Source organism: Rhineura floridana, chromosome 6 (assembly GCF_030035675.1).
Source record: "Rhineura floridana isolate rRhiFlo1 chromosome 6, rRhiFlo1.hap2, whole genome shotgun sequence".
NCBI classification, from domain to species: domain Eukaryota; kingdom Metazoa; phylum Chordata; class Lepidosauria; order Squamata; family Rhineuridae; genus Rhineura; species Rhineura floridana.
In genome coordinates, this window is record NC_084485.1 from 94,501,486 (window position 1) to 94,529,028 (window position 27,543).

Genomic DNA, 27,543 nt, shown 5'->3' on the forward strand with positions numbered 1-27,543 from the left:
AGAACCATGGACACCGCTTTGAGTTCATTAGAGGAAAAGTAGGGTATAAATGTAATAAATATATCAACACAGCACCCAGGGATATCTACTTATTGAACAGGTGAGCCAAACTGTCAGCAATGACGGCTTCTGTTCTGTTTAGCAAAGGGCTAATGGAGTTCCATCAAGTCCAGTAGCAGTTGCACAACCTTCAGCTATGCTCAGTGCAATATTTCTGAATGGGTTGAATCCCCCTCCTCATTTTTTATGTACTGGAAAGTAACTACACAACTTATCCAGAGATGATCTGGGAGCTCTGCTTGTCTTCGAACCATATGCTACATGTGTGTTTTTTCAGCCTGTATTCAAACAGAGATGACCATCTCTCTTCCCCTGTGTCTTTAAATTTAAATCCATTGTGAATGTTACTGCAGTAAAGAGGGCAGGGCTTTTATTTTCCTCATGCCTAGTACTTATAATCATCAAATAATATGTTACCAAAGCATATTGTGCTTTATGGAGAGTGATAAAAGGGCAGATTCCTGCCCCCAAGAGTTCCCAACCTAAATTTTAGAGGAGGAAATAACAGAAAGAAAAAAATCATGATGGGCAATCTTCTTTCAGATGATAGGAGTGTTATCCATGTTCTAACCTATAGAGAAGTAAAAGGACCCACTAAAAAAAGAAGAAATAAGAAGAGGCAGGTGCTCCCACATAATTGTACAACATCAGGGCCTGCAGTTTCTCTTGGGCCCTACTCTCTAGCTTATGGATTGAGTCAGTCTTACCAGAGATTTCTGGTTTGATTGCTTACCTTTCTTATGGAGATTTATCCGAGCCCGCACTACATCTGGATGGTCAGGTCCAAGTCCAAGGATTCTCATAGCTATATAATTGAAGGCTGTGCCAACTACTGTTGACTGTTCCTTAAGATGGCTATCATTAAGAGAGATCAAAGAACCATCAGAAAAGAGACCAGTGTGTCTGGATGTTTAAAAATCTCTTTGATGTTTATAGTCTCCATTCTTCTGGTGCATTCCCTTCAATTCAAAAACTTCTCGGAGAATTTGCCTCACATATACCCAGCCAGGTAGTCATTAACCTGGACACTACAGAAGGCATTCTTTTGTTTTCTGTTTGCTTTAAAAAAAAAAAAAAACGCCTTAATGAAGGATATGTAGCTCTTTGAATTCCCCCTTCCCCCACCAGCATGGGCCTGAGATCCTCTCAGCAACCCAAGTACCAGTTGATGTAATAATAATAATAATAATAATAATAATAATAATAATAATAATAATAATAATAATAAAATTTTAATTTATGTGTCGCCTATCTGGCCGATGGCCACTCTAGGCGACGTACATATAATAAAATGCAGCAGAATACAATACAATAAAATACAATATAACAATATAAATTAAGATAACAACAATACAGGGTAGGAGGCATTTCAATCATAAGAACATTAAGCTTCCCCAGAAATCCCAAAAGCCTGTTGAAAAAGCCAGGTCTTTAAGGCCTTTCGGAACATATTCAGGGAAGAGGTGTGCCGAAGATCTTGTGGGAGGGAGTTCCAGAGGGTAGGGGCCGCCACTGAAAAGGCCCTCTCTCTAGTTCCCACCAATCTAGCTAATTTGGTTGGCGGGACTGAGAGAAGGCCTTGTGTGGCCGATCTTGTCAGGCGGCATAATTGGTGGCGTTGAAGGCGCTCCTTTAGATAAACTGGGCCAAGACTGTATAGGGATTTAAAGGTTAATACCAACACCTTGAATTGGGCCCAGAAAACAACTGGAAGCCAGTGTAGATCGAACAACACTGGCGTGATGTGGTCCCGGCGACGACTGTTTGTAAGTAGTCGAGCCGCCGCATTTTGTATAAGTTGTAGTTTCCGGACCGTTTTCAAGGGTAACCCCACGTAGAGCGCATTACAGTAATCTAATCGAGAGGTGACCAGGGCGTGTACCACCAGTGGGAGCTGATGAACAGGAAGGTAGGGTTGCAGCCTACGTATGAGGTGTAGTTGATACCAAGCTGCCCGGCTCACTGCCGAAATCTGAGCCTCCATGGACAGCTTGGAATCAAGTACAACCCCGAGGCTGCGGACCTGGTCATTCAGGGGTAAACTCACCCCATTGAACTTCAGGTCAACAGTTCCCAACCTTCTTTTGTCCCCCACGAGCAGTACTAGTCCAGACAAATAAAGCTGATCTTGTGCTGAGCCAAACCCTGAACAATTTTGCATGCAAATTAAGTGGTTCATGATAGGATTGAAGGGATACAGTTTTTGGATGGACACAACCTGGATTTACCAGACCATTCATCAATTGGAATACTTCCTACAGATGTTGCTCTTCAAAGGCAATAGCAATGTCAGAGAGTATTTCTCCATTATTGCAGCCTTCCCTCTCTCCCCATGCCCCATTTCCCCCCTATGCCACAACTGGACAGCTTCAGTACGCACTGAGCACAATTTGCATTCTGGTCATCTACCTTGGTGCCACACAGTGTGTATAGCTCATTGTCAGAAGCCAGCAGAATGCAGAAGTGATTTGAAATAGCCTCCACATGGGAACTACATCACCAGTCCAAGACAGAGATATAGAATTAGAACATCTGTCCCAGCGAAAGAGAGAGAAGCTCATGCCCTCTTTAGACTACTCACAGACCCCAGCCACCATCTGGAAGCTGTTTCGAGAGTATATAACGCAGCAACTCTTTCTTGACTTCTTCTGGCAGTAAGATCTTGGCACCATAACATGCAAATAAAAGACCTGTTTGATGAAAGAGATTATATATAATACTTGGCAATCTCAGTTTTGGTCTGATTTGCCAATAAATCGCCTGCTTTGGATATCTAAGCATAACTTGTGCTTTTGTATCCCCCCCCTTTTTTTTACTAGCTTGAAACAGAAGAAAAAGATCCAAGATTTCATTACCTAGCAAGTTCAGGCAAAAGAGCATTGCATCAGCTCCTTTACTAGAAGCTATTGTTAGATAGCATTTTATTAATAGTTGCTCACTTTTTTGGCATAATTTCCACCCACACCATTGAATGCTGCATGCTGCTTACAATAAGTGATTGCCTGGAGCTGCATGCATCTCCCCCATGTGGTAAACCACTGAACTGCAGGTGGCAGCCTTCTCAGTGGAGTACTTCCAAATTGTTGGTCCATCCAGGTTTCAAGCAGGGGTGTGGGCAGAGCTTGGAAAAGTTACTTTTTTTGAACTACAACTCCCATCAGCCCAATCCAGTGGCCATGCTGGCTGGGGCTGATGGGAGTTGTAGTTCAAAAAAGTAACTTTTCCAAGCTCTGGGTGTGGGTGTTACCTGCTCCGGTCTGGAGATGCCAAAGATTGAACCCGGGACTTTCTGCATGAAGGGATGGTTGAATCTGTCAATTTCAGTTTCTTATTATTCCAGTCTTAAGTTCAGTTCACATTCTCACATTAGTTTGTGATTTTTTAAAAGTCCTCAGGAACATTCATCAGCATTTTAGTATACACACTTTTACAAAGCAATTTCCCCTAATCTTATGCATTTGTCTATATTATTTTCATTAATATATGCATTTATAAACACACCTTACCCTAGTATAAGCATTTTTGTACACCTTATTTGGCTGGAGAACTGCATTGCAAAATTTGGAGACGTGCGAATTTTGAAGGATAGCTTTGTTTCAGTTCTTGTATTGTTTTGGAAAGTGCAAATAAAGTAGGTTCATCTTTAAATGAAAACTGAATCAAATTTCTGTCCCATCCCTCTTGGTACACAGGTCACATGTGGCAACCATGTCTTCCTCATACAGCTCTCTGTCATTGTGCCAGCAATGGCCCGAATCATGCCCAATGGATTATCCCTCTGTTTGGAACATACCAAAGAGGTATTTTTCTTTGTAAGAAAGGCTGGACCTATTTTTCTTTAACATGGGGAAATGTTTTTTTTAAATAAAAGATGAAAATTTAACCGTAAGCAATTCCGAGAGGAAAACTGTTCCAGGAAGGTGACCAAAGGCAGGCTGGACTTGTGCAAAGAAGATACACATCTTTGCTTACTCAAGAAGAGGAAAACTAGTTTAGCAGAGGCAAGGTTAAATCCCTCCAGTAATTATTTAGAACAAAGAATCCTGAGGCACCAAAACAAGAACAACCCACAGGTTTTTATAGCATGGGGTTTCATAGGCAAAATGCTACTTTTTTTGCCCATTTTATTGTAACTTAACTATCTGTTTTATCTCATATAAGCTATTCCAAGCTACAAAAAGGCAGCTATAAACATTTTAAATAGAAATCAAATATAACAAAATAAGCTACACAAATGCATGGAACGTATTATTCTTTTTGTTAAAGAAAACTGGTGGTTTTCCCAGCTACTTTGGGAGGGGTGATTGAGAAGTGGCATCACGTGGAAGGGCATTTAAACTCTTTCCAGCTTGGATTGCTCTGCTCCAAATCTCCCACTGAGGGTGATTTCAGCTGCATACACGCCATATGTTTATAGCACATTTAAACCATATTGCTTCCCCCAAAGAATCTTGGGAACTGTAGCTTACCCTTCATAAAGCAACAGTCCCCAGGATTCTTTGGGGAAAGTTGTGTGCTTTAAATGTATGGTCTGTTCGGTCTCTTTGAGTGAGGGGAATAGTAGAAGGAGAAACGGTTAAGGGTCTCCATTTCTTTTATGCTTTCAATGGTCCTGTCCGAAAGTGCCTTTTAAAACAAAAACAGACACCACCGAGTTACAGTTACACACATTTGAGTATAATGTGTTGTTTGGCCATCAAATGCATTGTACAGGTATCTAATAAGGTGTCTCTTGTTCAAGTGACAATAAGTTACATCCTGATTCTATATATGTTCACACAGAAGTTCCACTTCATTCAATGGGGCTTACCCCTAAGTCAGTGGGCACAAGATTGTAGCTTTAAGGTGTGTACAGATGTGAGCCTACTATGGAAATGCACCATCCTCTTCTGGATCAAGAAAACAGGAGATCATTTCAGCATGTTAGCAGCAGAAGCTAGCTGGTGCATGGTTCTGGCTGATTGGTACTGGGATACTATAAAACCACCTCTCGTTGCCTCCCCTTCTCTCCCTGTCTCAGGAAGTTTTTCAGCTATTTTTTAAAAAGATTGTGCTTTTCTCTTCTTTTTTAAAAAATGGACAACATATTTAATACAATTGAATAAACATAAATTTAGCACTTTCACTTTTCTTTTCTTTTAAAAAGGCAGGCAGCCTACCTGAAGCATGGAACAGAGAGTCAAGAAAATAAACTGAACTAATATTTGATTAATATATTTGTCAGTTGCATTCTGAACATAGGAAGAGCTAGGCTTGCCCCACGGGGAAAAATGCACATTACATTAAAAATACAGTAATGGGAGGGAGGTGTTGCAGCACATATGTATGTATACATATATACATGCCCTTGGTTGTCTTTAAGATGCCATATGTGGGGTCTCCTTGTCCTAAAAGCTACTGGAAAATTCTGGCTTCATTGGAAAGAGACATAGCTCAGTTGTATCCCATGCTTTGGATGCAGAAAGTCCTGAGTTCAGTCCCTGGCACCTCTAAGAAGAGCTGGGGAAGATCCCTGACTGAAACCATGGAGAGTCACCACCAGTTCAGTGTTGACACTAGTGAAATGGAAATGGACTGCCTTCAAGTTCATCCTGACTTATGTTACCCTATGAATAGGGTTTTCATGGTAAGCAGTATTCAGAGGGGGTTTACCATTGCCACCCTCTGAGGCTAGTCCTCCCCAGCTGGCTAGGGCCTGCTCAGCTTGCCACAGCTGCACAAGCCAGCCCCTTCTTTGTCCGCAACTGCCAGCTGGGGGGCAGCTGGGCTCCTTGGGACTATGCAGCTTGCCCACGGCTGCACAGGTGGCAGGGCACATAACCCCTGAGCCATTCACTGTGGGGGTGATCTTTAGCTGGCCCTTGACACCCAGGAGACCCGAGCGGGGATTTGAACTCACAGACTCTGTACTCCCAGCCAGGCTCTCCTCCCCATTGTGCTATACCAGCTGTATGACTAGTGAAATAGATGGACCAATAGTGTACGGCAGTTTCCTATGTTACTATGATAGAAACAGCTCTGTACTTTAAGAGGCTTTGCTTAGTCTATCTAGTAAAAAGAGAAATAAATTTGTGGCACAGGATGTGTCTTAGGCAGTTCACTGACATGTGGTGAATCTGTTATGGTCACTGTACCTGGTGCAAGGGAGAGGACCCCAGAGCACTCCATGGGCCAGTGGCCATCTTCAGCTTGCAGGCCAGAGAAGAATGGAATCGCTTTCCATAGTGCTTCCTGGGCTGTGCTGGCTTTGGGTACGTCTGGAAAGAATTTACTCTGTAAAGCAAAATGCAAAAAGTAAGGGAAATGTACAAAAACTAAAGAGAGTGTCTACAAGCCAAATGTTGCATTATGTTAAATGCAGTTTTATATTTTATGAAACTGGGTTAAAAACACACACACACACAAAATAGCAGGGGAGGGTAATCAGGATTGGGACTGTGGCAGGTGGGGAGGTGACCAACCAGATGCCCATGAGAAGCTAGCAAGCAGGATCTGAATACAACAACACTCTCCTCTCCTGCAGTTTCCAGCTATCTAGACTATTAGGATATATGGGACCAGAAGATTATATAAGCCAACCTCCTTTCCAGTGGTAAGGACACTCACTCAGCAAACCGCTGCAGATCAGCTCACACAGCACTCCAGGCAACAGTATCCCGCAAGTACAGAGCAGGCACCACACAGAAAATGATAATCAAGCAAATGTTTTGAAATGCTGACTACATGTGAGGCATACCACATTTTGCCAGGGAGGTAGGATGACCACCTACACAGTGCCAAAAAAGAGGAAATGCACTACCAAAGAAAGTCACAAATGTTGAAAATATCCACATGCAAATTTATATGTATAAATATAAAATTAGAAATAATTCCTATAATTACAATACAGTAATAAATCAGTTAACAAAGATGATGCGTTCCTGGGCATTATTTGTCTAACAGAAACTTTGGTACCAGAGGTAGAAATAACATGGAAAGAATAGGGATAGATGGTGGGGGCAGCTTCAACAGGGGCATTAAAGGGTGCCTACCGGGCACCTCCTCCTCCTCTTTCTCTGAATTTTATTGGAGCCTTCCCTCCCCAGTCCTGAGAGAAAGCAAGAGATCTCTTTAATGCAAAGCAAAGGCATAGGCTTGTGACTTTCACCCTAGAAAAGCAAAGGCACAGGCTTCTCAGATTATTATTGATAGCAAAGTCTGCCATCCAGGTGCTTTTGATGGGCAAGGTTAAGGTCCCTGTTCTCCCTTCTTATGGTTCTTTATCTTTAACTGGACTTGGACTGGACTTTACCCTTTAAATAATGGACACTTTCAAATAGCGGAGCGTCTGCTTGTCAGCTCTTCAGATAGAGCTGATCGCCTCACTACATGACTCTCTATGGGGAGGAGGACACTGGGTAATCCTGACCATTAACAAAAGCCATCCTAAAGGAAAATGGAGTGCATCTCCATGCTGTGCAACAACTTGTCCGTCTTGACATTCTTCCTGTGCAAGAACTGGGATGGTGAGACCCGAGATCACATTCAAGGACCAGAAACACCTTTCTGACCACAATGGGCCACAACTGGTAAAGAGCTGTAGCTCAGCAGCAGAGCATCTGCTTTGCAGACACAAGGCACCAGGTTCACTCCCCAGCTTCTCTAGGAAGCGGGAAACTATGAAACCTGAGAGAGAGAGCTGCTGGCAGTCATTGTAGACAATACTGAGCAAGATGGACCGATATGGAAGTGTAGTTAACATGGTGTCTGCTCGATAGCCAACAATTTGTCTGCTCTTGGTGTTTGCTGAGCTTCTCTTTCCAATCTGCTAATTATTGATCAGCTAACAAGTTAAAGGGGAAGTGCTATACTATGGTATTTACCAGATTGGATTATAAAAAACGAGGTCTGATACCTCTGGAGTCAACACTTCAAGTGGAAAGGTTTAAATCAAAACAAGCGAAGATTACCAACTTTTTCTCCCCTAAAGAACAGACGGGACTGTCTGGGATGGTAGCTGACCTGAGTGTGAAATCAAATGCCAGCAATAGTTCTTTAAATCTCTCCTTGAAGCCAGATGTAGCAGATTGCCTTCAAGCTAACACACACTTGGATTGGACGTTAGATCTTCATGGAGCTTTACAAATAGATACTCCTATTCTGTCCTCCCCTGATTTGGCAAGTGAATTAGCAGCAGCTGGAAAATTGACTCAGACTGGACTACATCTTTCATTGGAAGACAAATTGCCAACAAGTCTTCCTACAACACAAATAGGAGAGATTCAGCAACCGTCGGACCACCTAGACTGTACTCCTCAATTTATTCTGGATTCATCTGATTCTTCGAACTCTCAAGACAAGAAACCTCGGACTGATTTGGCGGATAATCTTCCTATTGAATGGTGGCTTTATATGTTAGCCCAGGATATTGATCATATCAAGAACTTTCTGACTTCAACTAACAACTGTTTAACTACATTGGTGGAAATTGGTAGAAAAAACTCTCCTTCATTTGGCGTTATTTCACAGGGTACTCAAACATATAAATACCCAATGATAACTAAGCCTTCAGGAAAGTTAAACAGTAGAAGAACTAGACGGTCGAGGATTCCTATACGGAGAAATAAAACCAATACTATTAAACTGAGCAAGAATGTTAAACACTCGAAGTTTCAGCGGTACAGAAAAATGAATTTTACTAAATCATTTAAAGCGTTAGAAGCTCTCTCCTCTCCAAAGAAGATTGAGACGACACACTCTGTCTTACAACCCCTCCCTAGAGAGGACGTTATGATTGCTGATACTAGAGAGGATGATAAAGTTGTTTTGGCCTGTAAACCATCTGTTTTACCTTTTTCTCCTTCACCAACTACCATCTCATTGCAACATCATATTCTTGAGCAGCAAATACCTGGGTCCTCTGTTTTGACCAATGCCACATCTGAACAGATGCACACTACTGCTCCACCATGGCGGTTAATTCTTAATCGCCGGAAACTGGTGCTATTAAATTACCCTAAACCTTGCGGATTGTCGGAAGGCAGAGCTGGGGTCCCAATCCCGGGGAGCTGGATCCCGGAGAGTTGGGAGAAGAGTATTCGGATGGATGGCAGAGGGAAGGGGGAGGAACTTCCCCCCTTTGGAGCGAAGACGAAACAGAGGAACTGCCAGTGATAAGGTCGCTTAGCAACGGGGAGCCTGAGCCCTCCCTGGACATTCTCACGCCTCTCCCTCTTTCAGGCTCAGAGCAAGAGGGGGAAGAGGGAGGGCTGCTCACAGCCGAAAAGCGGGGAGGCAGTTTACCATCAGCCCCTCCCCTATCCCCCATCCTGGAATCGGAAACTTCAGAAGAGGAGGGGGTGATGCTTCTCCCCTCACCGCGCACACGCAGACAGCTGAAAAGACAGGAGAGAAGGGGGGGAAGGCGGGCAGTACCTGAGGGGCAGTTAAGGAGGAGCGAAAGATTGCGCGCCCGTTTGGCCCCTTCTTAAAGAACAGGTGGAAGAAGTCCCTTGCTCTGTCAACTTTCTCCCAATGCCGCAGGACCTGTATCCCTGTATTGCTTCATGAGAAAACGCAGTCTTTGTTTGGACATTACCCTAATAAAACACGAATTAACTACAATCGCTGGTCTGGTTCCTGAGTCACATCCTGGGCCTGACAGCTTGACAGAGCGACCTAAATCACCTTCAACGCTCTCTTCACTTGACTGGGACAAGATGTCAAAGGGATCAGCGGGGGGGACGAACCCCACTTCTGAGACAGAAGAAGTGAAACTCTTGAGGACTAAGGTAGCTGATTTGCAGACGGATGTTCAAGCCCTGCTAGCAGCAGTCAAGGCGCTGAAGACGGATAATCAAACCTTGAAGGCCACGATAGACCAGATGCGAACAGCCCCTCCAGCTGCCATAGGAAAGGTTCCCATTGGATTGCCCCCAAAATACGCGGGACAAAGTGATCAGTTGGCAACTTTCGTGGCTCAATGTGAGTTATATCTGGATGTCAGGCACACGGAATTTCCAGACGATGGGGCTAAAGTGGCCTTCGTGATTAGCCTCCTGGAGGGAGAAGCTGCAAAATGGGTGACTCCGTATCTCGTGAGAAAGGATACTGTCTTAAGAAGGTACAGAGGATTTATACAGGAGATGACCGAGATGTTTCAAGACCCGCAAAGAGCTGAAACAGTAGCGCGGCAACTAGGCACTCTGAAGCAAGCTAAAGGGACTGTTTCCGAGTACACTAACGCTTTTAAAATTCTGTCCCAGGAAACTGGTTACAATGACGCCGCCCTGATGTTTATGTACCGGAGTGGATTAAATGCTGAAATCCTGGATGAGTTGGCCAGGACCTCCCCCCCCCGCTGACCTACCAGGGCTCATCCGGCTATGCCTACAGATAGATCACCGGATGGAAGGAAGGCGCCTGGAAAGGAAGCAGGAGGTCCCGAGATACTCAGCCTTGGCATCCCGCAGCAAGACCCTTCCCTCTGCAGGGATGGCAGGTAATGCAACTGAGGGACAGGGAGGGGCTAGGCCAAGACTGTCAGAAGAAGAAAAGGAAAGACGCCGTCGGGAACGTTTATGCTTTTATTGTTCAAAGCCGGGCCACGTGGCCAGAGACTGTGGACTGAAAGGGGGGAAAGCTGAGCCGTCGGGAAACTAGAACACCCAGTCCACATGCAGGCCGGTGGACTGGGGGCAGCGCTGTATAAAGGCCCCCCAACGATCCAACCTCCCTCAAAGGGGGTGTTGGTCTTGCCTATTCGGATTACAACTTCCAGAGGAGTGGTGTTTAATTCCACTGCCTTAATTGACAGTGGAGCCTCCACAAATTTTATTGATGCAAAGTTAGTCAAGCGTCATGGAATTTCCCGGTGGAAACTGGATGCTCCCCTAGCTGTGGAGACTATCGATGGGAGACCCCTGAAGTCAGGAGGGGTGACACAAGCCACGGAGGAAGTGAAACTTCAAATCCCTGGGCACGAAGAGTTCATTTCGCTATACGTGTCAGATCTCTCGAACTTTGAGGTGATTCTGGGAATGCCCTGGCTAGCAAAGCATGAACCCAAAATAAGTTGAAAGGAGGCGGTGGTGTGGTTCACCTCACAGTATTGCCAGGAGGACTGTCAACCTGAAGGAATCAAGAACACCTTAGCGGGGGCAGTGCAAGAGATCGAGCAAGTGACCCTGCTGCCAAAGTATGAAGAATTCAAAGATATGTTTGATGAAAAAGAGGCAGAGACTTTACCCCCCCACCACCCTTACGACTGTGCGATTGATCTAGTGCCAGGAGCCAGCATCCCATCAGGGAGAATCTACTCTCTCACACAGAATGAGAGGGAGGCCCTGAATGAATTCCTGGATAAAAACCTGAGGCGAGGATTCATACGCCCCTCACAATCCCCTGCTGGAGTGCCACTATTGTTTGTGAAAAAGAAGGGGGGGAACTCAGACCCTGTAACAACTATCGCGCATTGAACCAGATCACCATCCCCAACAGCTACCCGCTGCCCCTGATCTCAGAGTTGCTGGACCGACTGCGCTCTGCAAAAATCTTCACGAAGTTGGATTTGAGAGGAGCGTACAATCTGATCAGAATGAAGGAGGGAGATGAATGGAAAACAGGATTCTTGACCGCTTACGGACAGTATGAATACCTGGTCATGCCGTTTGGGCTTTGTGGAAGTCCAGGAATTTTTCAAAAATTCATGAACGACGTGTTTAGAGACTTGTTGGACACATATGTAATCTGTTACTTAGATGATATCCTGGTGTTCTCAAAGAACCAGGAAGACCACGACCAGCATGTGAAGACGGTGTTGAAGAGACTGAGAGAAAATCACCTGTATGCTAAATTAGAGAAATGTGGATTTGACCTCAAGTCTCTAGACTTCCTTGGATATCGAATCTCAGCGGAAGGCGTGGAGATAGACCCAGGGAAAGTAAGCTGCATATTGGACTGGGGCCAACCTGTCACCAAAAAGGATGTACAACGGTTTTTGGGGTTTGCCAATTATTACAGAAAGTTCATTCCAGGGTTTTCCAAATTAACAGCTCCTCTGACTGACTGTTTAAGGGGGAAGAAGAAGTTTCAATGGACAGAGAACGCCACCGAGGCCTTTGAGGAGCTGAAGAGAAGGTTTCCTACTGAGCCCATTCTGCGCTTTGCTGATCCGAACCGCCCTTTCGTAGTGGAAGCAGATGCTTCAGATTTTGCCATCGGGGGGGTCCTGCTACAATTAGACCAAGAAGGGAAGGAGCTGCACCCCTGTGCGTACTTCTCTCGGAAGTTAAAGCCTGCAGAGAAGAACTACACAGTTTGGGAGAAGGAGCTGCTGGCCATCAAGGACTCTTTTGAAAACTGGAGACAATACCTAGAGGGGACCTCTCATCGAATTGAAGTGCGCTCCGACCACAAGAATCTTGAAAGCCTCCAAACAGCCAGAAAGCTGAACCAGAGACAGATAAAATGGTCCCAGTTCTTCACTAGGTTTAACTTCCAGATTACTTACCATGCCCAAGCCAAAAACCAGAGAGCGGATGCCTTATCCAGACAGCCACAATACAAAGAAAGTGAATCCGAGGACCAGCCTCAGTACGTAATCCCGCCAGAGAAATTAACATTGGGAGTATGCCAGCCTTCATGGGAAGAGGAACTCAAAAAGGCACAACAAGAAGATGCAGACATGCTAAAATATCAGCAGGAGACGGGACAAGGTCAAGACTCAGAAGTAACCTTTCACTGGAGAAATGGACTGTTATGGTTCAAAACCGCCAGATATGTGCCAGAAGGGGAATTAAGGCTCAGAATCCTACGCCAGTGTCATGATTCCATCACAGTGGGACACTTTGGGATTTACAAGACCATTCAGAACGTGGCCAAGGACTTCTGGTGGCCTAAAATGCGTCGGGATATTGAGAGTTATGTAAAGTCCTGCTCTGTCTGTCTGCAGACAAAAACACAAACAGGGACACCTGCAGGACTGTTACAACCGTTGCCTGTCCCACACGAACCCTGGAAGGACCTCTCCATGGATTTTATAACTGATCTACCCAAGTCCCAAGGAATGACAGCCATCTTAGTAGTGGTGGATCTACTTACCAAAATGGCACACTTTCTTCCTTGTGCAGGGGCCTTAGAGGCTAAAGAAACGGCCAAGTTATTCATAAAAGAAGTCTACCGGCTGCATGGATTGCCAAACAGCGTAGTCTCAGACCGAGGAACTCAGTTCACAGCCAAATTTTGGAGAGCAATGTGGAAACAGTTGCAGATGGAATTAAAACTCTCCTCCGCCCATCACCCTAAGACAGATGGGCAGACGGAACGCTTGAACGCCATTTTGGAAAGATATTTACGAAGTTATGTGTCCTATCAACAGACTGACTGGGTATCATATTTGCATTTTGCAGAGTTCGCCTACAACAATTCTCTGCACTCCAGCACTCAACAAACCCCGTTCTTCGCTAATTATGGATTCCATCCTAAAGTCTTTCCAAGCAGCTCAGAAGGAATGCTGGTACCGGCAGCTGAGAACTTCCTTAAGGAATTGCAAGCAGCGCAACAGACACTGAAACAGCAGTTAAACGAAGCCAAAACGGAGTACAAGCGAGTTGCTGACCTGCACAGGAAGGAGGGCCCCCCCCTTCAACCGGGAGACCAGGTATGGCTGTCCACCCGCTTCCTCCAGATGCCGGAAACATGTAGAAAATTACAAGACAAGAGGGTGGGTCCTTTCGAAATAGAAACTCAAATTAATCCCGTGGCGTACCGACTGAAGCTGCCTGACATGTTTAAAATACATCCTGTGCTCCATCGATCCCACTTAACGAAAGCCGCCCCTCCCAGTGAGTTACGGCTGGAGGAACCTCCCGGAGCTCCACTCCTGGTAAATGAGCAGCTTGAGTTTGAAGTTGAGGAGATCTTAGATTCCAGGATCAGACGCCACAAGCTGCAGTACTTGATTCACTGGAAAGGCTATGGGGTGGCTGACAGATCATGGGAAGATGCAGCTGATGTGCATGCTCCAGAATTGGTAAAACTTTTCCATCAACGTTTTCCCCACCGTCCCAAGCCAGACAAGGGGAGGGGGGCACAGCCTGGGAGGGGGGATGGTCTCGGAAGGCAGAGCTGGGGTCCCAATCCCGGGGAGCTGGATTCCGGAGAGTTGGGAGAAGAGTATTCGGATGGATGGCAGAGGGAAGGGGGAGGAACTTCCCCCCTTTGGAGCGAAGACGAAACAGAGGAACTGCCAGTGATAAGGTCGCTTAGCAATGGGGAGCCTGAGCCCTCCCTGGACATTCTCACGCCTCCCCCTCTTTCAGGCTCAGAGCAAGAGGGGGAAGAGGGAGGGCTGCTCACGGCCGAAAAGCGGGGAGGCAGTTCACCATCAGCCCCTCCCCTAATATCCATCCTGGAATCGGAAACTTCAGAAGAGGAGGGGGTGATGCTTCCCCCCTCACCGCGCACACGCAGACAACTGAAAAGACAGGAGAGAAGGGGGGGAAGGCGGGCAGTACCTGAGGGGCAGTTAAGGAGGAGTGAAAGATTGCGCGCCCGTTTGGCCCCTTCTTAAAGAACAGGCGGGAAGAAGTCCCTTGCTCTGTCAACTTTCTCCCAATGCCGCAGGACCTGTATCCCTGTATTGCTTCATGAGAAAACGCAGTCTTTGTTTGGACATTACCCTAATAAAACACGAATTAACTACAATCGCTGGTCTGGTTCCTGAGTCACATCCTGGGCCTGACAGGGATATATTGCCCAAAAAGATCGAAAAATTCACCTTTTGAGAATTCTTGAAAGTGTTTTGCCCGGTTTCTTTTCCTTGGAGGACATAGATTATGTGGAATATCTCCACTATAATCAGATTACAGCTCGTATTGTAGTGTCTTTTAACTCATATGAAAAAGCTGGATGGTTATTTCAACATAAACGGTTCTTGGTATCACTTGGTATAGAAACCATGAGATTTTTTGAAAATGTAGCCCCTGCACAACCCCTTATTAATGGTATCTGTAAGATAATTCAACGACCATTAATAACATTACAACCAGCTGTTATTGGGGACTTAATTGAATTGGATCCCGTAGTTGACGCTCTTTACCCATTAGATCCTCCATCTCAGTCACTGACTCCGAAGAATGATAAATGGGGGGAGGATCTTCGTTTACTAATTCTGGCACCACCTGTAACCAGTAACGGCACTGCCACTATACCTACAGCAGATGTTAAGTCCAATTTTTCTAATGTACCTCAGGGTCCTGGTGAGAGTGTTTGTCCAGCTATCTCCCCTACTATGACAGCATCGTCTAATTTACTATCTCATTGGACTGATGTAGGGCTCTTGGATAATGGTGAAGATGCTTCTCCTCAAAAGGCTTATACCTCGGGAGGTTCTTCTTCAAACCTTAAACAAGTACACCTATCAAATGTATGCTGCTTGGACCCTGTTCTAGAACAAATTGAACTCATCCCAGATGAATCCTTTGAGATTAGTAATACTCCTCCTTTACCAGACTTAGCACTTCCACGTCCCGTCTCAGTGGGTTGATTGATCAAACCTTGACTGCGCATAGTTCCTATAAATAAGAGGAATCAATCCTCTATATGGATAAATGAGGAATCAAGGGAGGGGGTTCCGGGGGCGCCCATTAGTGTCTTGAAGGGGCAGGGAAGATAAGGTCCTGGGAGACAATTGTTCATTCGAGCTAAGGAGAAACCTACTAGGTTTTTGGTTACCCCCAAGTTGTCTCCCCATTCAGATAACCTGGAAAGCCTTGGTGACATTTCTCCCAGGCTAAAAATACTGCTTGTGAACGCCAGGTCAGTGAATGGTAAATCCAATGCTATTCAGGAACTGATACTGGATGAGCACGCTGACCTGGCGTGCATTACAGAGACTTGGTTGGATGAGGCTGGGGGGTTAATCTCTCCCAGCTTTGTCCTCCTGGTTTCACTGTTCATCAGCAGCCTAGACCTGGGGGACAGGGAGGTGGAGTCGCAGTGATTTTTTGAAATACCATCTACCTAACCAGGCATCCCCTCCCACAGTCTTCAGGGTTTGAATGCATTTATTTGAAGCTGGGTGCTCGAGACAGAATAGGGATTCTGTTGGTGTACCGCCCACCCTGCTGCCCAACTGTCTCCCTTCCTGAGCTTACTAGGGTAGTCTCGGATCTGGTACTGGAGTCCCCAAGACTTGTAGTGCTGGGTGACTTCAATATCCATGCCGATACTGCCCTTACTGGAGTAGCTCAGGATTTCATGGCCTCCATGACAACCATGGGTCTGTCTCAAATAATATCTAGCCCCACGCATGCTGCTGGTCATACCTTGGACCTTGTTTTCTGTATTGGACGGGATGTAGGTGATCTTGGTGTGGAGGAGCTGGCATTAGTTCCTTTGTCATGGACAGATCACTTCCTGGTTAGGTTCAAACTCACTGGAGCTCAAAACCTCTGCAGGGGTGGGGGACCAATTAGAATGGTCCGCCCCAGGAGACTGATGAATCCAGATGGTTTTCTGATGACTCTTGGGGATTTTCCTGTCACCTCGGCAGGTGATTCTGTCAAAGCCCTGGTTGACCTCTGGAATGAGGAAATGACCAGGGCCGTGGACACAATCGCTGCTAAGCGTCCCCTTTCGCGCTTTGGAGCCAAGTCCTCCCCTTGGTTTACAGAGGATTTGTTGGCAATGAAGCGCAAAAGACGGAGACTAGAGCGACGTTGGCGGAAAACTCTGAGCGAATCTGACCAAACACGGGCCAGAGTCTACCTAAAGACCTATTCCATGGCAGTGCGGGCCCAGAAGAAATCTTTCTTCTCCGCCTCCATTGCATCTGCGGGATCTCGCCCAATGGAACTGTTTCGAGTGGTCAGGGATCTCTTACACCCTGACCCCCATGAATCTGATGTTGACCACTCTGCAACCCGTTGTTCTAGTTTGCGCGATATTTTGCAGATAAAGTTGCTCAGATTCGCTCCGACTTAGACTCTAAAATTGATAGTCTCTGTGGATGTAACTTTGGCCCCTGCTTGTCTAATTAAAATGGATTCTTTCCGGCTTGTTCAACCCAAAGATGTGGACAAAATTCTCGGGGAGGCACGTCCGACCACCTGCATGTTAGTTCCTTGCCCTTCCTGGCTTATAAAAAATGCCAGAGGGGGACTGGTTGAGTGGACCAGGGAAGTGATTAATGCCTCCTTACAACAAGGCAGAATGCCCCTTAGTTTAAAGGAGGCAGTGATAAGACCTTTATTGAAAAAATCCTCCCTGGACTCCTCAATATTAGGCAACTACCGCCCAGTCTCCAATATTCCTTTTTTGGGCAAGATAATAGAGCGGGTGGTGGCCACTCAGCTCCAGAGTTTTTTGGATGAGACAGACTATCTAGATCCATTCCAATCTGGTTTCAGGCCCGGTTATGGAACTGAGACGGCTTTGGTCGCCTTGGTGGATGACCTTCGTAGGGAACTGGACAGGGGGAGTGTGTCCCTGTTAGTTTTACTGGATCTCTCAGTGGCTTTCGATACCATCAACCATGGTATCCTCCTGGACCGCCTCTCTGGGATGGAACTTGGAGGCACGGTGTTACGATGGCTTCAGTCCTTCCTAGAGGGACGAACCCAGAATGTGGTTATGGGGGATGCCTGTTCGACCCCTTGCCCATTGACCTATGGGGTCCCTCAGGGTTCAATTCTATCCCCCATGTTATTTAACATCTACATGAAACCGCTGGGAGAGGGCATCCGGAGTTTTGGGGTTCGGTGCCACCAATATGCTGATGACACCCAACTCTACTCCTCTTTTCCAGGAAGCTGTCCAGGTTCTAAACCGATGCCTGGTATCAGTGGTGGACTGGATGGGGATGAACAAGCTGAAATTAAATCCTGACAAGACAGAAGTGCTCCTTGTCAGTCGTAAGGCAGATCAGGGGATAGGGATTCAACTTGTGCTGGATGGGGTTACACTCCCCCTGAAATCGCAGGTGCGCAGTTTGGGGGTACTCCTGGACTCAGCTTTGAGCCTGGAGGCCCAGGTTTCTGCTGTTGCCGGGAGTGCCTTTGCTCAATTAAGATTAGTTCGCCAACTGCGCCCGTTCCTTGACCTGTCTGACTTGACTACGATGACACACGCCTTAGTTACATCCCGATTAGACTACTATAACGCGCTCTACGTAGGGCTGCCTTTGAAGACTGCTTGGAAACTTAAATTGGTACAAAGAGCTGCAGCCAGAATGTTAACTGGAGCTGGGCTCAGGGAACACACAACCCCTTTGTTGTACCAGCTCCACTGGCTGCCAATATGTTTCTGGGCACAATTCAAAGTGCTGGTTTTGACCTATAAAGCCTTATATGGCTTAGGTCCAGGTTATCTGTTAGATCGTATCTCCCCCTATGATCCTGCCCGGACTCTGAGATCATCCGGTGGGGCCTTACTTTCTACTCCTGTTTCACAAGTTTCTCTTGTAAAGACACAAAATATGGCTTTTTCGCTGGCTGCCCCCAGATTGTGGAATTCCCTCCCCAGTGAAGTATGATTAACTTCCTCACTTCTTTCCTTCCATGCTAAGGTGAAGACGATCCTATTCAGACGGGCTTTTATTTGAATTGGTAATTAACTCTTACCTTGTATTTGATTTAATTCATTTTAACTATTTTAATTCTGTATATTTACTGTTTTAACTCTTCATGATTATTTTTGTAAGCCGCCCTGGGTTCTTTGGAAAAAGGGCGGGGTATAAATATTTTAAATAATAATAATAATAATAATAATAATAATAATATTAGTATAAGGCAGCTTCCTATGTTCCTAAATGAGGTATCATAAGATGAAAATCCAAAAGAACAATGACCCAGCATTTGGGGAACTGCAGCCAGACAAGGCCAAGTCAGCAGTACTCATGCCCTGCGCTCCCTTTGTGGACTTTATTAGTGTTGTGCCTACAGATCATAAACCACTTACAGTGTCCAACCCTAAAGTGTAAGCCTCGATTGCATTCTGTTCACGGGCACATTCTTCATTGTCTGCCACGTAGTACCATCCCTGCCGTCCTTCCACGGTGCTTAATCGCCAGCGGGTAAGATCAGTCTTGGGTTCTATTTCATGTGCGCCTTTTCTTCTCCGCAGATATCTGCCAGAGAGCATAGAGAAAAAAAAGTTCAAAATATGCTGGCAGATGTTCAATTTGTTATCCTGGCAGAGGAAGTTATTATTCTGAAACCCATTTAGAGGTCCTTCAGTCTTCAGACAAAAACTAAATAAAATGGTAGCAAAATTTCCACGTTCCCTGTACATGCCTGTACACAATCAATCGATCTTTTATTGCTACAGTCATAGACCCAGTACATTCATTTAAAATACACTAACTATCCTGATACAGAACAGTAGTACAGTATGCAATATTACAGTATTATAGTAAGACATCAGGTCCGTCAGGGGGTTCATCAAGGATTCCATCCAGAGGGAAGAATTTCCCCCGTATGGATTGGGCAACAAAAATAAATTTGGCAACAGATAATATGGTATCGCTATTTGAGGCTGACAAAAGATGATGAAGTAAAAAATCGAGCGGCTTATGCGGAATTTTTTTATGATAGGATTTATAAATTTAAGACGTTCTGTAATGTATAATGAACAGTCAAAAAGAACATAAGAAATGGTTTCAATAGCTTGCATTGCAGGGGCACAGTCTTTTTTCGTACGGTAAGCCCCGGTATCTCCCTTCTAAAAGTGCAGAAGTCAGACAGTTAAATCTTGCCTTAGTAAAGGCAAGTCGATATTTAGGGACAGTAAGAAGATCTAAGTAAGGAGTACAGGTCCATGGCTTGAAGGTTAAGCCGAAGTGAATAGGGGAGCATGTTGAGGTGGCTGCCATGGTTGAACATTGGAGATCTATATCTCTGATCCGGGCCAGAATAGAATATTTGACTGACTCTGGATTTTGAGATGATAGGTACTCCAAGGAAAAGCCAATTGTTGCAAGTTTAGTAGAAAACGTATTAGCCCATAGGGAGGCAAAAGAGTCCTCCCACAAAAGTAGGGGATATCCTGCAGAATACTCAAATGACAGTTTGGTCCAATAATTCAGGGCTATAATCCACGCTTGGGCCTCAAGCGAGGCTAAACCTGATTCCAGTCTAAGTGCTGCAGACGGAACACATCTTGAGACACCGAAGATTTGTCGTAGGAAGATTGAAAGTACAGCCTCTACAGAAGAGTTAAAGGCACGGATCCATAACGGGACTCCATATAACAGTTGGGGGATTATTTTAGACCTAAAAACCTATAGAGCTGCCGGAATATATTGTCCTCCTTTAAAGAAAAAATAACGTAAAATGACCTTTGCTGAATTCCACGCAGTTGTAATAGCAGCCCGAATATGAGGGGCCCAAGACAGCGATGAATGGAACAAAATGCCTAGGTACTTAAATTGAGTGACCTGTGCAATTCAATGGGAATTAATCATCCATTCAGAAACTTAAGGGCGCTTAGAAAAAACTAAAATTTTAGTTTTAGAAAAATTTATGGTCAGGTCGTTGTCTTGACAGTATAGCATAAAGGCTCGAAATAAACGTTTTAAACCCACTTTAGACAAGGATAGGAGAGCAGCATCGTCTGCATATAGTAGTAGGGGGCAATGCAGGTTTGCTAGTTTAGGGGAATGACAGTCTGGTGAATGACACCTGATTGATAAATCATTCATGAAAAGATTGAATAAAAGAGGGGCTAGAATGCAGCCTTGTCTAACTCCTTTGGTTGTAGGAATAGGGTTTGTTAGACCTCCCTCACGGCCGCATCTGACACGGAAGGAAGTATGTTGATGCAATCAAATTATTAGAAAGAGAAGTCTTTTATCCATTGTGGTATTTACAAGTTTTGCCCATAATTTCTCTCTAGGAATAGAATCGAATGCAGATTTTAAATCCACAAAGGCAACATAAAGGCCATTACCCCAACGATTCTTATATTTTTCAGCTAAATGATTTAAAATTATACAATGATCAATTACAGACCTACCTTCCCTAAAACCCACCTGCTCCCAACCCAGGATATTTTCCTCTACTAACCATGTACAAAGTTTCCCTTTCAAGTAGCTGGCATAAAGTTTGCCAATAACAGAGAGAAGACTGATTGGTCTATAGTTGGCTGGATCCTCTCTGTTCCCTTTCTTGAATATGGGAATAACTACAGCTTCAAGCCAGAACTCAGAGGGATATCCTTATTTATTTATCATTGTAAACAGGTTGGCCAGCATGGGGGCCCACCAGGCTGGATGTGTTTTTAGCAAGTCAGGGGGTATGTTATCAAAACCAGGTGCTTTACCAGGTTTTAATATATCGATCAAGCCAATTATTTCCTTTTGCGTAACAGGTGACCATTCCAGGATAATTGTTTGTTTAAGGAAGGGAAGAGTGTAATCTATGTCCTCATGGTTATCAGTAATGTGTTGTTCCCACAAATGGGGAGAGATGCTGCAAGGGGCAGGGTTTAGTGGTCTCATGGCTCCAGAGACAAGTTTCCAAAAGGTTTTTGAATTTTTATTCCTGGAGGCTCGTATTAAGGCGTTCCACCCCACCTGAACAGCCTGCCTTTTTTTGGCGGCTATCATTTTTTTGTATTTCCTTTTAATGGCAAAATACTCAGAGGGAAGAGTATTGGCATTTTGATGGCGATAATGAAGGTAGGACTGCCTTAGTTGTTTCTTGACTGCAAGGCAGTCCTAATCGAACCATCTAGGGGAGCCTACTCTAAAGGTTGCCCTATTAGAGGGAAAATTTGGTACTAAGTTCATTTTTAAATTTAAAATCAGAGTAGCATAATCATTTAATATAGAATGGGGGTTTGTGGCTTTCGTTATCTGTTCCTGTAGAGCCAATCCAAGAGGAGAGGTAAGGAATTTTGCCACATTTGAGGCTATAGAGGGGCACCAAATAGTCCTTTTATGTATAAAATATGCTGCGTTGGCCATTGGGTTATACTCTAGGTCCAGATGTCCCCATTCTGGTAGTTGTATTGAAAGATTTAAGAACATAAGAACATAAGAACATAAGAAGAGCCTGCTGGATCAGGCCAGTGGCCCATCTAGTCCAGCATCCTGTTCTCACAGTGGCCAACCAGGTGCCTGGGGGAAGCCCGCAAGCAGGACCCGAGTGCAAGAACACTCTCCCCTCCTGAGGCTTCCGGCAACTGGTTTTCAGAAGCATGCTGCCTCTGACTAGGGTGGCACAGCACAGCCATCACGGCTACTAGCCATTGATAGCCCTGTCCTCCATGAATCTGTCTAATCTTCTTTTAAAGCCGTCCAAGCTGGTGGCCATTACTGCATCTTGTGGGAGCAAATTCCATAGTTTAACTATGCGCTGAGTAAAGAAGTACTTCCTTTTGCCTGTCCTGAATCTTCCAACATTCAGCTTCTTTGAATGTCCACGAGTTCTAATATTATGAGAGAGGGAGAAGAACTTTTCTCTATCCACTTTCTCAATGCCATGCATAATTTTATACACTTCTATCATGTCTCCTCTGACCCGCCTTTTCTCTAAACTAAAAAGCCCCAAATGCTGCAACCTTTCCTCGTAAGGGAGTCGCTCCATCCCCTTGATCATTCTGGTTGTCCTCTTCTGAACCTTTTCCAACTCTATAATATCCTTTTTGAGATGAGGCGACCAGAACTGTACACAGTATTCCAAATGCGGCCGCACCATAGATTTATACAACGGCATTATGATATCGGCTGTTTTATTTTCAATACCTTTCCTAATTATCACTAGCATGGAATTTGCCTTTTTCACAGCTGCCGCACACTGGGTCGACATTTTCATCGTGCTGTCCACTACAACCCCGAGGTCTCTCTCCTGGTCGGTCACCGCCAGTTCAGACCCCACGAGCGTATATGTGAAATTAAGATTTTTTGCTCCAATATGCATAATTTTACACTTGTTTATATTGAATTGCATTTGCCATTTTTCCGCCCATTTAAAGGGAGATAGTCACTGTCCTGTCTATTACCCACCCTAAACTTCGGCGATAAATTGAGTATGTAATGGGAAATTAAAGCATAATCGATGACACTACTTCCTCGACCAGAGATATAAGTGTATTCTGCACATGGATCAACCCAACTAAGTCCATTCAACATTGTAAAATTGTAAAATTTGTAAAATTGTAAAATTGTAAAATTGTGGCTGCCAATCAGGCGAGTTAGGCATATGCCTCCATAGTTTATCTTAGTGTCCTTAGAGATCCTAACGCTGGAGGGTGCGTAATGAGCATTGTCCTCTCCCCCCCAGAGATTTGATGCAAATAGTGCATCATTGTTGGAACCAGTCCTAGCATTAAAGTCACCCTTGATAATAATAAAGGCTTTGGGGAATAAGACCTCAAGTTCTGTTATCTATCTTTCTAAAACTTCCCACTCTTGATTAGTTAATTTCCTGAAAGGGTGCGGGGCAACATAGACATTAACTAACAGAAATGATATGGTGTTATAAGACAATAAGACACTCATGGCAATGTTTTTACATGGGTGAAGGGTTTTAAGATGGGCTGACAAAGCAGTAGAAATCAATAAAGCCAGGCCCCCTTTTGGTCTACCCTTTGATTTATCTAGGGAGTAAGACGCAGGTAGGCAGATAATAGAAAAGCCATCCAATGTTAGGTTTTGAGTGCACCACGTCTCCTGGAGAAAAATTACATCAAATTTGTTCAGATACACAATCAGGTCTAAGTTTTTTTGTTTGGCAGACCAACCTGCTATATTCCAAGATAGGAAGTGTAACACATGCTTCGATGGAATAGAGGCAGGCCGGCACAGCCCAGAAGGTGCTGTATTTGGGACAGATACTTTTTCATATGTTGAATTTGTCTGAAGAAAGGAATGTCATTTTAACTCAGTAATCTGGTTTAATGACCCAGTAACGGCCATAAAAACAGCTCCTGATTTGGTTGGGCGTACAGGAAGTTGAGAAACGCACTTATCCGGCTGATGGATGGATTGTTGCCGTTGCGGAGAGGCCATTTCCCCAGGATCCAGAAATCTTGACTTTATCCAATCCTCACCTCCCTGGAGTGGCTTGTTTAGTTGGCTGGAGTTTGGGACCTTAGAGGAAACTATATTGGGCTTGTGCTGCTTTAGAGGCGGGCCCACATTGAGATTGCTGATACAATGTCCTTTAGTCTGAATCGTTGCTGGTTTCACGGCTTCCAGACGGTGTATTAAATGATGTAATTTATCAATAATCATTGATCTTTCAATCTCTGGTAGATGGGAATATAATTCAGTTAGTTCCAATTCCTCAGGCTCCAGTTCCATTAAAAGGGCTGACGTCAGGACTTCCCGGAAGGAGTGCTGGCTGGTGGCTGTCTCTGAGGGAGCTCTGTCTCAGAGGAAGCTTTTTTCAGTTAAAAGCCTGTCAAGAGGAATCTTTGACTGGCGTAAATGTTCTCCAAGATAAAGGGGGACCGAAGAGATTATCCACAAAACTTCGTTGAGCTGTAGATGGCTGGATTTGATCAGGAATCCCCTGAGATAAGAAGGCATATCTAGCAGCGGAAGACGAAGTCCGGATTTCCAACAAGCTGTGCTGAAAATAAGCGAGACGTTTTTTTTCTTTCCAAAAACGTTTTTAACGAGCGAGCCTCCTTCTGTCTAAATCTTATCATTTGACTTAAATTACTACCGTAAAAGAGACTTGTTTACGAATCAGCAATTCAGAAACTTGGGTGAGTCACACTTTTTTCTTTTATACAAAGTTAAGGAAGAAGGACAAAGAACTTGTTTTATTTTTTATGACAAAAAGCTGGCTTAAATTTGGAATTACAAAGATTAAAACAGATAAGAGGCAACTTACTAGATAAGATGATTTGATTATTTGAAGGAAATATATCTGAGACTATTTTTTATTCCTTTTTTTGGATTATTTTTTTTGAACGAATCTGCTGTTCGTGTATGTTACTAACTGCTGGATGCTGAGAACTGGATTTGTTTTACATTCCTGAACGTGCTGGAGATAAGAACCGTGCTGGTTAGATCATATTAACAGGCCTGGAATATTAACTCTTTTGTTGTTGGGGGGAAAAAGAAACAGTTTGCCTCTAAGTTTGGGAACATTGGCTAATAATAGAAAAGGTTTTTTTTTTAAGAATGACAACCAGGAAAGCAGCCAAAGTTTTAGAGCGAAGAGGTTCAACTGATACACAGGAAGGGATAGACATGTTCCAGAAAATTATGGAGGGGATTAATGATCTTAAACAAGAGATGAAACAAGAGATGAAACAGGACAGACAAGAATTTAAAGATGAATTTCGCAATATGAAAAAGGATTTCAAAGATTTAAAAGACCATATCAAAACAGAAGTGGATCAGATTAAAAATACAATGGGGCAACTAACACAGGATGTAAAAAATGTTAAAGACAAGGTACAAACCATGGAGAATAGAACAGATATTTTAAATGTGGAATTGGAAAAATATTTGGACTATATTGCTGTCATGGAACTTAGAGATAAAGAATATTGTTTGAGATTCCGTGCAATTCCTGAGGAAACAGGTGAAGATATCAGAGAGAAAATTGTTAATGCCTTGGTAAAATCTTTGGACTGGGATGAAGATCGGATGGAATTTGAAACAGATAAAGTTTATAGAATTAATTCCAGATACGCAACAATGAAAAAAATCCCAAGAGATGTGCTTGTTTACTTTCTAAAAAAGAAGACCAGAGATATGGTTTTGCAACATCGTTTTAACAATGTCTTCAAAATTGACAGTAAAGAAATACTGGTGATGAAGGAAATTCCTATTAGACTTCTACGTAAGAGAAAAGAATACGCTTTCTTCACAGAAAAACTCAAACAATGTAAAATTCAATTTAGATGGGATGTTCCAGAGGGAGTGATTTTTACATTTAGACAACAGAAGTATCGATTGAATACTGTTCAAAAAGCAAGGGATTTCTTGAGAAAAGCTTCAAAAGACATGGAAGAAGATAAAATTAAAGATATGGATATAACTCATGGGAAACAAAGTCAACAGAAACAGGTAGAGGAAGAAAAGGATGATGATGAATTAAAGGGAGCAACAGGTACAGACTTTTCTAAAATACATGCTTAAAAATGGATTACAAATATCTAACTTGGAATATAAATGGAGCTAATACGTCGCAGAAGAGAAAGAATTTCATTATTTGAAAAAATTAAAATTGGATATAATTTGTTTACAAGAAACTCATATTAAGAAGAAAGATTCTAAATATTTGATCTGTAAAAATTTGGGTGAAGAATTTATTTCGGCAGGATCCAAAAAAAATGGTGTTGTTCTTTATATTAACTCACAATTGTCTCCTAAATTGATATTATTGGATGATAGTGGCAGATTTGTGGGAGTTGAAATTACCATACAGGGTACAAAAATTTTGATAGTGGGCATTTATGCCCCCAATGAAGATAAAACAAGGTTTATACAGGACTTATGGAAAAATTATCAGAGTTTGCATATGATCATTGGTGTGTCATGGGTGATTGGAATGGGGTAATCTCACCAAAAATGGATAGACTTTCTGAGAAAAATATTAAAGAGACAGGGCAAATTGCCGAAGATCTGCTTCGAATTGATGGAAAATTTAGAATTGGTGGATGCTTGGAGATATATAAATGACAATGCAAAGGAATTTACTTACTTTTCAGAAAGACATAAAACATTTTTGAGGATTGATATGATTTGGATGTCTAAAAATTTAGTGAAATACATTTCCAAGATGGATGTATTACCAAAAACTTTTTCGGATCATAACCCTGTGATATTGACTTTAAAAAAAAAATATTGGATTTAGATGGAGACTAAATGAATCTTTATTACAGAATGATAAAGTAGTGCAAGAATGTAAGAAGAAATTAAAAGAGTTTTTTGAACATAATTTATACAAAGGAACAGATGAAAATATTGTTTGGGATACAAGTAAAGCATTTATGAGGGGATATTTTATTAAATGTAATTCTGAACTAAAAAAGAAGAAACAACAGAAAATGCAATTAATTTTGGAAGAAATAAAACAGAAAGAGGAAGAATTGAAAGAGAATCCAACTAAAGTTTTCATTATAAATCAAATTAAAATGTTACAGAAACAAGTGTCAATGTTGACAGAGAAATTGAAAGGAAATTAAATTTTGCTAAACAAAGGACTTTTGAATTTGCAAATAAACTGGGGAAATGGTTAGCATACAAATTAAGAAAAGAACGACAAAAAAATCTCATTTTAAAGATACAAGAAGGAGAAGAGATGTTGACAGATAATGTAAAAATCCAAAAAGCTTTACATCAATATTATTCAATGTTGTACAAATGTCAGGAAATTCCTTCTGAAAAAATAGAAGAGTATATATCTAAACAGAATTTGCCTAAAATCACAGATTTTCAGAGACAAGCTATTAATGGTCCTATTACATTAAGAGAAATATCTGATGCAATAAGTAAAATTAAACTAGGAAAGGCACCAGGACTGGATGGATTATCGG

The 27,543-nt window shown here is 43.4% G+C and overlaps 1 protein-coding gene across 5 annotated transcripts in view; it reads right to left on the reverse strand.

Moving 5' to 3' along the window:
- The window catches only part of LOC133387733 (lanosterol synthase-like), a 69,380-nt gene that overhangs the window by 29,597 nt on the left and 12,240 nt on the right, over nt 1-27,543 (reverse strand). For 3 of the 5 annotated variants that reach the window (XM_061633128.1, XM_061633129.1, XM_061633127.1), the window contains 4 exons: nt 19,000-19,168; nt 6,195-6,333; nt 2,642-2,750; nt 794-915 (listed from right to left, as the gene is read on the reverse strand). In XM_061633128.1, coding sequence (XP_061489112.1) covers nt 794-915; nt 2,642-2,750; nt 6,195-6,333; nt 19,000-19,168 — 539 coding nt within the window. Of the gene's footprint in view, nt 1-793; nt 916-2,641; nt 2,751-6,194; nt 6,334-18,999; nt 19,169-24,008; nt 24,594-27,543 lie in introns of those variants that run through there. The other 2 variants (XM_061633126.1, XM_061633125.1) reach the window with 1 other exon arrangement.